The sequence below is a fragment of the Cucurbita moschata genome, unplaced genomic scaffold (genome assembly GCF_002738365.1).
Source record: "Cucurbita moschata cultivar Rifu unplaced genomic scaffold, Cmos_1.0 Cmo_Scf00050, whole genome shotgun sequence".
Classification (NCBI taxonomy): Eukaryota; Viridiplantae; Streptophyta; class Magnoliopsida; order Cucurbitales; family Cucurbitaceae; genus Cucurbita; species Cucurbita moschata.
In genome coordinates, this window is record NW_019268566.1 from 598,778 (window position 1) to 612,011 (window position 13,234).

General features: G+C 37.0%; 3 protein-coding genes across 4 annotated transcripts in view; 1 reads left to right on the plus strand and 2 right to left on the minus strand.

Annotated features, from left to right (window-relative positions):
- The window catches only part of LOC111435614 (NO-associated protein 1, chloroplastic/mitochondrial), a 6,715-nt gene extending 2,367 nt beyond the window's left edge, over positions 1 to 4,348 (minus strand). The window contains exons 1-10 of the mRNA XM_023073035.1: positions 3,855 to 4,348; positions 3,355 to 3,540; positions 3,157 to 3,243; positions 2,980 to 3,059; positions 2,661 to 2,742; positions 2,277 to 2,297; positions 1,485 to 1,530; positions 527 to 645; positions 251 to 364; positions 77 to 184 (exon numbers count right to left, since the gene is read on the minus strand). Coding sequence (XP_022928803.1) covers positions 77 to 184; positions 251 to 364; positions 527 to 645; positions 1,485 to 1,530; positions 2,277 to 2,297; positions 2,661 to 2,742; positions 2,980 to 3,059; positions 3,157 to 3,243; positions 3,355 to 3,540; positions 3,855 to 4,259 — 1,248 coding nt within the window. The 5' untranslated portion in view covers positions 4,260 to 4,348. The remainder of the gene's footprint in view (positions 1 to 76; positions 185 to 250; positions 365 to 526; positions 646 to 1,484; positions 1,531 to 2,276; positions 2,298 to 2,660; positions 2,743 to 2,979; positions 3,060 to 3,156; positions 3,244 to 3,354; positions 3,541 to 3,854) is intronic.
- A 904-nt stretch (positions 4,349 to 5,252) lies between these two features.
- Positions 5,253 to 6,560, minus strand: LOC111435821 (probable aquaporin TIP5-1). The gene is made up of 3 exons (XM_023073386.1): positions 6,419 to 6,560; positions 5,726 to 5,979; positions 5,253 to 5,636 (listed from the first exon to the last, which is right to left on the minus strand). The coding sequence occupies exons 1-3, from the start codon at positions 6,558 to 6,560 to the stop codon at positions 5,253 to 5,255; spliced, it is 780 nt and encodes a 259-aa protein (XP_022929154.1).
- Positions 6,561 to 7,498: 938 nt separating this feature from the next.
- On the plus strand, positions 7,499 to 11,940 carry LOC111435725 (glutamate dehydrogenase-like). Of its 2 annotated transcripts, none has more exons than XM_023073226.1 (9): positions 7,499 to 7,927; positions 7,999 to 8,112; positions 9,207 to 9,428; positions 9,567 to 9,641; positions 9,740 to 9,856; positions 9,963 to 10,213; positions 10,382 to 10,457; positions 10,530 to 10,616; positions 11,616 to 11,940. In XM_023073226.1, exons 1-9 carry the CDS (start codon positions 7,820 to 7,822, stop codon positions 11,799 to 11,801), a joined length of 1,236 nt encoding a protein of 411 aa, XP_022928994.1. In that variant the 5' UTR covers positions 7,499 to 7,819; the 3' UTR covers positions 11,802 to 11,940. The 2 variants fall into 2 exon arrangements, with proteins under 2 accessions (XP_022928994.1, XP_022928995.1); XM_023073227.1 differs by having other exon boundaries at positions 7,500 to 7,927; positions 11,609 to 11,728.
- The last annotated feature ends 1,294 nt before the right edge of the window (positions 11,941 to 13,234 follow it).

The window sequence follows — 13,234 nt, forward strand, 5'->3', positions numbered from 1 at the left end:
AAAAAAAAAAAAAAAAAAAAAAAAAAAAAAACATTTCTGAAGACAGAAAAAAAGTTTTAACAGCTGAAATTAAGACCTTTAGTAAATCTACTCTCGCAAGACCTCCCCAAAATATAGAAAATCCATTCAACCCACTGGATAAGTCCTTGCTTCCCATTTCATTGTCAGTTGCTAATTGATCAACCTGACACAGGATAAGGTTAAGACTGATTAAAGCAAAGGGTAACTATTATAGAACAAGTCTGCATACTTGGAAATTTTGACCCCTCAGACGACTTTGAGGAGCCAGGGCAGGAAGATCTTCGGAATGAACGACCGCAGCTAGCCTATGGTGGAGATGGACTCCAGGTGTGTCAAATATTTTCTGCAAACGAAAAAATGCTAATCACTTCCCTAGAATGAATATGTTTCTCGATTTTATAGAAATTGGAGTCACAGATTAGGCGAACAGGACAGTGTGTGTGTATATATATATGGGTACATGAGGCAACTTCATATACAAAAATTCAGTAATACTAACACATACCCCTCCTCCTAAGAAAGCATCAATTTGTATTGGACCTAAAGTAGTTCCAGGAACAGCAGATTGTATGGGTCTGTATTTTTGAGCTGCTGCGGCAACCGGATCCCTTTCAGCCATCTTTTCTGCCATCAACCGTTAGTTTAAGAAGTTGATTGTGGCCATGAAAACTGACAGCAATCGAACTACCAGAAAAGAGTAGGCTAAAAAGTGGAAACTGGATTCAAGTTAATCAGTTGAAGGACACCATGCAGATTCCAAGACAAGCATCATTGAGCTCGTTTACTATAGTTCGACTCTTGAAAAGAGTATAAGCTCGAGTTTCATTACCATTAAGATGATCAGTGTAAGAAATTTGGGTGTCATTTGGCCTCCATGACCTATAATATTCCCCACCTTCCTAAAGCTCTCATTCCTCGGCAATACCAATTTCTTGACTACTTCCACAATTAAATTACTTGGAACACCACTATCATTAGAACCACACTTCTCATTGCTTAATGCTTCCCTTAAATCTTTATCATGGCGTGAATTGGTTCCACGCCAAATTTAATGGACAACCCTATTATATTATCTTCTCCTCACGTACCCTAAACTAGTACTGGATTGTTGTCGAAAATGGACCCATCAGGTTTGTTGGTTTGTTTCTATAGGAAGTCTTTAGCTGGTTGCTTCAAGTTCACACATCTTGTAAAAAAGAAAGAAAACAGACCCACAAAAATCCTACTATACATTATAGTACTGAAATAACTTAATACATAAAGGATAAAATTGAAACTTCTAAAAAATTGGAACGAAATTGAAAGGGGCATATAGATTAGTCACAAAATTACTAATTACAAATCAGCAAAGAAATAATTGGAACATTAGACACAGTGTCACCCTATCAAAGCTTGGCATATACTCAGCATCCCTCAATAATATTGTGAATGCTATATAGATAATAGAAGGAAAAGATACTCACTCAACAAAGCGTTGATGAAAGCAGACTTCCCAACATTAGCTGAGCCCTACATGCATGTCAAGTGAAAATGAAGTCTCATTAATCATGTTATCATATTATCTACAAAAGTCATGATGACATGTAAACTCAAAACAAATTTTTCAGAAACCGGAAGAAAAATAACGAAAAGCTATTTCCCGTGTTATCTTCAAATTCTAAGAGAAGAGGTCGTCCGAGCAGCCACAATTGGTAATAAAATTTGATTAAGAAGAAAGTAGAAGCCTATAATGAAACTTGTAGGATTTGAGAATAGTGCGGCCTAACCTGGTTTTTCTACATAATGGGGCATGTTTTTGGTTTTACATGTGATTAGTAGCATATGAATCAATTTAAATAATAATAATAATAATAAATAAACAAATGTCAAATTTCATTGAAATTATGTTTTGCTCCTATTTTATGCGAATAAATATTCAGTTATCTATTTGTGAGGATACCAAACACAAGTAACACAAAGATGGAACGATGTTGCACTATCCAAGAATAAATTATGATAACAATAGCCTTTCGAGAGGGATTGATCGTGGGACGTACCAAAAATATGACCTCTTCCTAAACTCCTATTTATAACCAAACTATCTCTAACAAATTACCATTAGACCCTTACTCTATAACTATTCCCAAAATAACCCTATTAGTACTCTCACATTATTAACTTCTATATTAATTATTTATCAATTTATTATTGGAAGTGAAGATAAATGATATGTGTACCGTAACAACTATTTTGTTTAAAAATAATTGTATACTAACCAGAATGTAGACATCCCGCCCCTGCACCAGAAAAATGAAATCGAAGGTTCAGTAGTAAATAGGGGGTAATAAAACAGGGACAGCATGTTCTTATAAAAAAAAAGCAGAGACAAGCAGAATTTGAGAACATAAACTCAAATATGCAACCAGTAAGGAAAGGAAAAAGTGCATACTAGTTAAGATACCTACTTTAAAACTTAAAAACTATGTAGATATAGAACTTGTGGCTGGATTACTATGGTTATTAGTGCTGATATAATGAACTTTTAAACTTCCTAACACTTCCATGATCCTATTAAATATTGCATGAGGCCAATAGTTAGACTATATCAAAGTAGTTGGCTGGTTGACTTGTGAAATTTATCAGAGTGAACGTGTACAAACCTTTTTCTCCTTTTGAATATCCGCTACTACTCCAGCTACTCCAACCAAAGACTTCGAGCTCGTCAGATGGACACTCAGAACACTACAAAGTTTAAACAATTCTTCACAATATAGAAGTCCAACTAGAAACTTTAGATCACAAAGATCGTGCTCTTGCTCTGACAGAACGATAAATCACATTAACTAAAACTTTTATGAACGCTTTCATTAATGTAAGATCGATTCTTGTATAAGATGTATTCCACAAAAGAATGTACGATACTTTCAAAATGATGTAGATGGAAAGACATTCCACTAGGCCAAAAATAATCCAACTTACCTAAGCTTCTTTTTGACAGTGGCCTCCACAACCCAATCACCAATACAGTTCAGATCAGTCCCCTTGGGAAGGAGATCGACCTACATAAATCATTATTAGTCCGAAGAACATGAAGGGAAGTTATTCGCTATTCATCAATAAAATCATGAGACCTGACATAAAAATGAAAAATACCACCTTAGTGACCACCAGTATTATTGGATTCGCACCAGCAAGATCACGCACACGTGCCAAAAAACTTCCATTAAAGTCAACTATATCAACCTAAACACATTGCCAGAAAAAGAGGTAGAAACCCCATATTAAACTCGGAAACTGCGCATATCTCGACTTCACTTCAGGGTAAATCAAAAAGGACAGACAGCCTAGGCTTACCAATTTCACAATCAAAGCCTTCTCGTAACGTAAGTGAGACAGCTTTACTCGAAGCTCCTCGGCCGTGATGAATTGCTTTCCTCCTGAATAACCTCCATTTCCACCCACAGCAGTTATCATGTGACCATGAGATAAGAGGCGGCACCTCCCACATATAACTCTTCTAAGTTGGTGATGCTTCTTTTTCTGCCCATAAACAGACATCAAACAAATGTAATTCAAGAGCATGCTCCAATCTACAAGATCACTATAAGACCATAAAATTTAACAGTATTTTCGTAAAAACTGCAGTCTAGACAATTCATATCATATAATCCTATCCGCTCAAATTCAAATCAGCACCAAAAATCCAGTAAAACTGAGGGGAAAATGGCACAGTTCCTAAATATATCTTCTTAAATAGCCTATAAACTAACCTCTCGAAAGCCCCAGAATCAAATCTAAACCCCCACTACCAGGTCCAGAAACTGGAAAAGTATAATACATCGAGAAGTACGTACTAATTCGTAGGTTTCCGGTTCTACATAACCCGGAGCATCCGATTCCAAGGTCTGCAACGGAGCACCACAGCCATAACAAGAAGCAACCGCCAAAGAAACCTTCAACGCCTTATCCTTCTTTTTTTTCCGATTCTTCTTGTTCTCTTTGAGCACGAAATTGACAGCTTCGACGGAATGATGGTGTTCGAGGAATCGGTCGCCTCGGGTGGGCGCGGCGGCGCCAGTGCCGTCAAATTCCGGTGGGTCGGCGGTTGGAGGTTTTTTGTGGTGGGTTTCGAGTGAAAATTGGGAGAGTATGAGGGAGGAAGTTGAACGAGTTTTGAAGGATTTAATGGTGAATAATGAGGTTTTGAAGATAGAAGGAAATGGCGGGAATAAACTGGTGGAGAAGGGAGCCACCGCCATTGGTGTAAACTGTGAGATTAGCTTCACCGGAGATGAAGGTGTGGTTTTCAGCTCTGGATACGTAGACCGGAGTGAGCTAAAGAATAAAAAACCCGGGAGGATGGTTTTTTTATTTTTATTTATTTATTTTATTTAGTTTTATTTCCTAAATTATAGAAATTGTCAATAAACATCCTATTTTGTTTATTAATTTTCAAAAAAAATTAATAATAGCTTTAAACAATAAAAATAAATAAATAAATACTTTTAAGTTTATTTTTATTTCTTAAATTATAAACAAACTTTATTTTATTTATTAATTTTTTTAAAAAAATTTAATAATATCATTATCCTTACACAATTAAAAAAAAAACAAAACAAAAATACTTTTTACGTTTATTTTGTTTTATTTCCTAAATTATAAAAATTATCAATTTCTTATTTTGTTTATTAATTTCCAAAAAAAAAATAATAATAACACCCTTAAACAATTAAAAAGGAAAATTAAAAATTTTACATTTATTTTGTTTTATTTCCTAAATTATAGAAATTATCATTAAACTTTCTATTTTATTTATTTTTAAAAATTGTAATAATACCTTGAACAATAAAAAAAAAATTAAAAACACTTCGACATCATTTGAGCTTAGGTATTGTTTGATTACCAAAAAATAAAAAAGTGTAACAACACAAGCTCGCCGCTAGCGGATATTATTCGCTTTGGGTTATCTGCTAGCGAAGGTTTAGTTCTCATCTTCAATCGATGTGAGATCTCACAATCCACCCTTCTTAGGGGCCAACATTCTCGTTGGCACACTATCTAGTGACTGGCTCTGATACCCACATGGAAAACCTCTTTCTAGCAAATGCGTTTTAAAACAGTGAGGCGGACGACGATAAATAACGAGCCACAACAGATAATATATACTAGCAATAAGCTTCAGATACATAAAACCAGCAGATGGTTACAATAATTTAACTAAAAATATTAAATTTTAAACCAAACCTTAAAAATTACACAGCAACAACCTCAGGAACCCCTGTGAATGAATCTACATTTTCGGTCGGAAAAATCACATTATCGTGAACAATCCCGGCCAGAGCTGCTCCGATCAACGGCCCAACCCAGTACACTGCCTGGTTCTTGAAACTCCCAGCCACAATTGCCGACCCGAACGCACACGCTGGGTTCACCGATCCACCGGAAAATGGCCCGGCAGCCAGCACGTTGGCTCCGCCCATCAGCCCGACCATCACAGCGCCGATCGCATTGCATGGACCTCTTCTCGGGTCACTAGCGACAAAAACAGTGTACACTAGAGCAAACGTCAATACACCTTCTACCACCGATGCTCCGAAGCCCGTCATCTCCTCGGCAATGACATAGCTTGGAACGCGCTAGAAAAAAGTTTCATACGGACCATGTTAAACCACCACCCAACTCAAAAGCTTTTTCAATCCCGAGATCTAATAAGCCAATTATTTACCTGTCCAACAATGGTGACTCTAAGAACAATGCAAGCCATGATAGAGGCAAGCATTTGAGCAAACCAATAGAAGAGAGCGGTAGGAACACTGATATGGCCGCCGACTGCCATCCCGAACGTCACCGCCGGGTTGACATGTCCGCCAGAGACGTTGGCAGCAATGTAAATGGCTGAGGCCAAAGCAAAGGCATTGGCTATAGCCACCACCAAAAGGCTCGATGGGTCGGTTGCAGCAGCCCCGGGCACAAACTTCCCTACCATATACAAAAAAAAAAAAAAAAAACAAAATTCAGTCCACGGCAAAATTTGAATTTCTAACTTTTTCCGAAGTAAACAGGCTCCTATGCCTTTATCATCGACTCTAAGCATAGATAGAATCAAATCTACACGGGTGATACGAATACATATCCCCCCTCAACCCCCACAACTCGGATATACAAACGCAACGATTAGGAGTGGGCTCGATCACTGAACTATTAGGGTATGGCATGTTATTGTTGAAATTGAGAGAAAGGAGTAAATGGGTAGTGATACTTATGGGAGGCGATTGATGCTCCCCTCCCCCCCCCCCCAACCCACACAACCCGGATATACGAACGCAACGATTAGGAGCGGGCTCGGTCACAGAACTATTAGGCACGACATGTTATTGTTGAAATCGAGAGAAACGAGTAAATGGGTAGTGATACTTACGGGAGGCGATTGATGCTCCAACAACGAAGAAGACGTAGAAGAAGGTGGAGATGAACTCGGCAGCATAGGATCGGAGGGCGGTCGGGGCAACGGATTGTCGGAAGCGATAAGCCAGGGAAGTAGGGGCCATTTTGAAGAACATTGAAGAAGAAAATGGAGGGGAAGTTACACAGATCAGTCTTAAGGGAAAAGAAAAGAAGTGAAAATTATAGCCAAACAGTTTGATCAGATAAAATGCTTGAAATTTGACGAATAAGAGGACAGTGGCAGTTAGTTTCACGAACAGTTACAACGTTAGAGAGGGACTCGTTTTAAATTACGACACGTGGCAAATTTTCTTTGGTTAGTTGTTTGCCAATATATTTAACAAAATTTAATTAGTTTTTCTAGAAAAAAATTGAAAATTTTGTATATTTATATGAATATTTTAAAAATTAATTTATATTGCATTTTTTTTGTCCAATAAATTTTTTAATAGAGACAAGTGCATATAATTTGCAATATTAAGAAATTAATTTTTTTAATTTATAAATATAACAAAACCCTCAATTTTGATATATATATTTTAAATTATATCAATTTTATTTTTGTCTCGATAATAAATTATATTTTCTATGAATTTTAAATATTATTATATTGTTGATACAATCATTTTTATCTCGTGATCTACTTGTTATACTGTGTAACGGCCCAGATTCACCGCTAGTGATATTGTCCTCTTTGGACTTTCCTTTAAGGGAAGGTTTCCACACTCTTATAAATGGTGGTAAGTGTAATATATATATATATATATATATTGTCGGGAAATATTTAACTTTTCTTAATGTCCGAATGAGAATCTTGAAATACGACAGTGACGGCTAGAACAGATCCTTATACATCGATAGGTAAGTTAACTTCCCAATTCGTAAAAAAAAATTAAAAAAAAAAGCTTCTAAATCTTGAAATTCATTAATTTGTTTTTAAAAAATATATATTAAATATATTAAAATTTTCTTCAACATGAAATTGAAAAAACATATTAAAAATAAATATACTAATTCAAAGATTAAGATTATAATATTGTTTAATCCTATCGCCCTCCAAAAATAAAAATGAACAGAAAAAACAGAAAACTATAAAACGGCGAAACTGTAAGCTGACAGTTAGTTAGTGAAGTTCCAAGTGTATTGACATGGCGGAAGCGGGCAACGTTGATCTCGAAATTGAAGGTGATATTAAGCGGCACTCGCCTCGCTTTCAGCTGCAACTGATTTCTATTACGATTCTCCATTTTCAATACCATCGCAATCAATTCCGCTTTCTCAAATCATCACTCTTTCCCTTTCCCGATCGGGTGTCTTCTCTCTTTTCAATTCGATTCCATTCCGTTCCTCGAGGTTTTTCAATTTCTTCGCCATCATGAACGCCTTAGCTTCTACCAGTCGCAATTTGCGGCACGCGGCGCGGATTCTAGGTCTGGACTCAAAGATCGAGAAGAGTCTTCTGATCCCGTTCAGAGAAATCAAGGTTGTTCTTCTGTTATTGTTTTGAGATTGATTTTAGAGGCTCTGATTGTTTTGATTTTGATGATCCGACAGGTTGAGTGCACGATTCCGAAGGACGATGGGAGTTTGGTGTCTTATGTGGGGTTTAGGGTTCAACATGATAATGCCCGTGGCCCGATGAAAGGAGGAATCAGATACCATCCTGAGGTGACTGAATTTTTCCTTCGTGTGCTTCTGTTGAATTGATGGGATCAGTTTTTGTGTTTTCGTTGTTTTTTAATTTTTTGATCACTATGTGCGATTGTTCTTTTCTGTTTATCTTATTTGATTTGCAAGTGAAGATGTCATTTGGTGCGTTTTGGTTTCTGGATGAGAACTTTTGACATGTTAAACACTATCAACGATTCTAATTTCTGTGGTAGCATGTGCATAGTTCATCGGTTAAGTCTTTTTTTTTTCATCGGATCAGAGGTTCATCTCCCCACCACATTTGTTGGACTAAGAAAATGATGTTAGTTTCTATCAGGCAACAGGTAGCTATTGTTGTTCTTTTTGTAATATCATCATTTGTAATTTTGGACATTCTAAAACACCTATAGATTGTCTGTGTTGGATGATGAAAGTCCCACATCAGCTAATTTAGGGAATGATCATGGGTTTTTAATCAAGGAATACTCTCTCCATTGGAATGAGGCCTTTTGGGGAAGCCCAAAGCAAAGCCATGAGAGCTTATGCTCAAAGTGGACAATATCGTACCATTGTAGAGAGTCATGTTCGTCTAACGGTCTGTTTTGGATGCACTCAATCAGTTAGGTCTGAGAGTGGTTTGAAAAGAAGATAAAATTGTTTTATGAAAAAGTTGGAAGGCAATCTTTGAAGTACGTTTGACTCGAGCACCCGATGATCCGAGTGTAAGATTATTTGTTGTTAAACACCATTTACTAAAGTGGTTATAATAAAAATAAAAAAAACTCTTGCCAAAAAGCATTTATTTTAAGAACACTCTCAAGAACATCTTTTGTGTTTATCGAGTAAGTACTGCACTTAAAAAGTTCCACTTCCAAAAAGTCATCTAAATAGTAGTGAGACGTGCAAGGATTTTTTATGCGCATTCAAGTACTTGCAATGAGAAGTGACAAGATACTGCTACCATACATAGTTGAATGTCAAAATTTGTTACTAAAAGGTTGAGCCTTCTGATTTACAAGTAATGTTCTTGAGCTGTTACTAAGAGACTTAGGATGTTTACATATGAACATCCTCATAATGGACTATTGAATTGCTCAATTCTGCTACTAAAGGTCAACCCTGATGAAGTAAATGCTCTGGCTCAACTAATGACATGGAAGACTGCCGTAGCAGATATTCCTTATGGAGGTGCAAAGGGTGGGATTGGATGCACTCCACGAGAGTTAAGTATGAGTGAATTGGAACGCCTTACTCGTGTATTTACTCAGAAGATCCATGACCTTATTGGCATACATACGGACATTCCGGCACCAGATATGGGCACAAATGCACAGGTTTAGTTCAGATAGTTTACAGGTTCAATAGTATCCTTAATTTTTCTTGAGCTGCTTTCAAATATTTCGGCAGGATGATTGATTATGCTTAGATTTTCCTGCTGCTGCTATGAATTTGAAGCCAAATGATTTGTGCAGACAATGGCCTGGATTTTGGACGAGTACTCTAAGTTTCATGGTTACTCGCCTGCTGTTGTGACGGGGAAGCCCTTAGTAAGTGATTAAGACTTGAAAATTCAAGAAACTGCTCTGTGTTTGACGAATATCACTGAATTGATTTGATCCCTCTCTCATACATTTTTCAATTATAGGACCTTGGTGGTTCCCTTGGTAGAGAGGCTGCAACAGGGCGTGGTGTTGTTTTTGCTACCGAAGCTTTACTTGCTGAGCATGGAAAGAAAATCAAAGACTTAACATTTGTTATTCAGGTACATATAGAATTCAAACGTGCAAACTTAATGGTCTTGTTGACAATGTTTTGTGTTCTCTTTCAAATTTCAATTGAAGAAACCTCTATGGACTACAAATTAATAGGGATTTGGTAACGTGGGATCTTGGGTTGCAAGACTCATCCATGAAAAAGGAGGAAAGGTTGTTGCAGTGAGTGATATCACCGGCGCTGTAAAGAATCCAAATGGGATCAATGTATTCGACCTGCTTGAACACAGAGAAAAGACCAATAGTCTCGTAAATTTCCAAGGTGCAGATGGCTTGGATCCGAATGAACTTCTAGTTCATGAATGTGATGTTCTTATCCCATGTGCTTTAGGTGGAGTTTTGAACAGGTCTACCATCTTTCTCATCCACAAATCCTCCTCTGCTGTCAAATACTTTTGAAACTCTTGATTACTTTGAAGATATGTATATACATTTATGTATGGTTTGCATTGTATATTTGAGGTTAACTTCTGCAACTCAATGTGTCTTGCTAATTCCATTTTTTCCAACTGAAGGGAAAATGCTGGTGGTGTGAGAGCAAAGTTTATAGTAGAGGCAGCTAACCACCCTACTGATCCAGAAGCAGATGAGGTAATGTTTCTAATTAATCTTGGATTCATGCGTATGCTTAAATTTGTGACAGTTATGATTTCATTGCTACAGATCCTATCTAAGAAAGAAGTCATAATACTCCCTGACATCTATGCAAATGCTGGTGGAGTCACCGTTAGCTATTTTGAGTGGGTTCAGGTAACAATCACACTAAACATGAAGACTTTTGCGCTTAATATAGGCTTAAATTCTATTTTTGTGAGATCTTACGTCGGTTGGAGAAGGAAACGAAACATTCCTCATAAGGGTGTGGAAACCTCCCTCTAGTAGATGCATTTTAAAACCGTGAGGCTGATGTGATATGCAACGGGTTAAAGCCTTCAATATCTGCTAAAGGTAGACTTGAGCTCTTACAAATTGTATAAGAGTTAGTCACTAGGTGGTGTGCCAACAAGGACGTTAGGTCTCTCAAAGGAGGATGGATTGTGAAATCCCACATTGATTGGAGAGAGGAACGAACATTTCTTATAAGGGTGTGGAAACGTCTCCTTATAATGAGTTAAAACGGACATCTGTTAGTGGTGGGGTTGGGCTGTTACAATTTTAGTCTCCAAACATAATTTCGAAGTTTTCAATATTTTAATCTAGTAAGTTTTAAATGTATAATATTCTCCGAATAATATTTGAAAGAGTAGAATAGGATTTAAAATATATGATATGTAGGTTAACATGAAAACTATGATGCTGTGATTTCAACCTCGTACAAAGTTTTTGATGTATCATTGTAACAATTAGTTAGTTCTTTTTTATAACGCGTCTCGGAATAATCTAGTGTTGAGGATTATTAGGAGTGAGTCCTATCTTAGTTAATTTAAGGGAAGAAAATCATGGGTTTATAAGTGAGGAATACTATCTCCGTTGGTATGAGACCTTTTGGGGAAGCCCAAAGCAAAACCAGGAGAACTTATGCTCAAAATGGACAATATCATACCATTATGGAGAGTCGTGATTCCTAACATGTAGCATTAGAAAAACATGCAAATCTAGACAACAATTCACATTACGTTCCAACCAATTTGCTTCATTTCTTGAGAACGTTGTGAATTTGTTTGAGCTTAGGGAGAAAAACAAGAACAACAAAAAAAAAAAAAGTGAACTAAGTGGTAGCTAAGAGGTGCAATTGTTGTAAGTTTGCAGAATATTCAGGGGTTCATGTGGGATGAAGAGAAGGTGAACAAGGAGCTTCAAAGGTACATGACAAGAGCTTTCTATAATATCAAGAGCATGTGCAAATCACATAACTGCAATCTTCGTATGGGTGCTTTCACTTTGGCTGTCAACCGTGTGGCTCGTGCTACCCTCTTGAGGGGTTGGGAGGCCTAGACATATATAGATGAATTACTATTTTCTATGGTTTTACCTTCACTTCCTCTCTTTTTTCACTGTGCTTAAATTACAAGCACTTGCATGATGAAATTTACTGTCGAATAAAGTTATTTAACATTATTTGCAACATTTAGTAGTTGACCTGTTAACTACTATATCGAAGTCGACAAAACGGTCGTTATTGTCTTCAACATCAATGCATAGAGTTTACCTACCAAATGCAAAAAGAGAATACGAGTGTCACTTGTTTTCGTGTGGATCCTACTTTTCAGAGATAGGGTGCAATTTTCATGTGACCATCGTTGATATGAAAAAAGTTCAGATTTTTTTTTTTAATTTTTTAATTGTTTAAAGTAACTAATAAGTACCTATTATAGAGCAACAAGTATTGCTAGAGATTGTCCGCTTTGACCCATTACTTATTCGTGTACAAGTATTGCTAGAGATTGTCTGCTTTGACCCATTACTTATTCGTTTACATGCGCACCAATGTTTTTCTTCAAAAGAAAGGTTCGGTCCGAGTGCCCCATTTAGACACTAAAAAAATCCATCATTGATTTGAGATATGGATAAGGTGAATACCCAGTCTATTCAATGTAGGCATAATGAGTATCAGGACCTCAGACAAAATTATCTTTCGTCCTATCTTATGAACAACTTTGAGGCGTATGAAGTTTCATATTTTATGCTTTAAGCAGGACGATAGAGATTCCATTTAACTTAAGTTGATCTACATTAAGATAACCCTTCTTTGAAACACTTTATTGTCCGCTTTGACCCATTACTTATTGCTATCAACTTCATGGTTAGCTTTCCACACCCTTATAAGAAATGATCTCACAATCCACTCTGTTAGAGGCCTAACATTTGACCCGTTACTTATCGTCGTCAGTCTCACATTAGGTTTCCATGTCCTTACAAGAAATGATTTCACAATCCTCTCCATGGGGGACCTAATCAATCCTCTCCATTGGGGACCTAATCAATCCTCTCCATTGGGGACCTAATGTCCTCACTAGTTACCCTCGAGTGTCTGGCTCTAATATAGTTTGTAACAAACCAAATCCACCGCTAACAGATATTTTTCATTTGACCTGTTATGTATCACCATCAGCCTCACAATTTTAAAACGCATCACCGTCAGCCCACGGTGTCTAACTCTGATACCGTTTATAACAACCCGAACCCACCGCTAACAGATATTGTTCATTTTGACCCATATCACCGTCAACTTCACGATTTTAAAAAGTGTCTATTACATAGATGTTTCCATGGTAAGGAAGGTTTGTTCTCCTCTCAAATTTAGGACAAGAAATTAATCCGTTACTAAATTAATGTTTTGAGTTCAGCCATCGTTTTCTTTTGTAACGTGCCATTTATGAAGTGGGTAATAAGATAGTATAGAGAGCTCCCCCCCCCCCCCCCCCCCC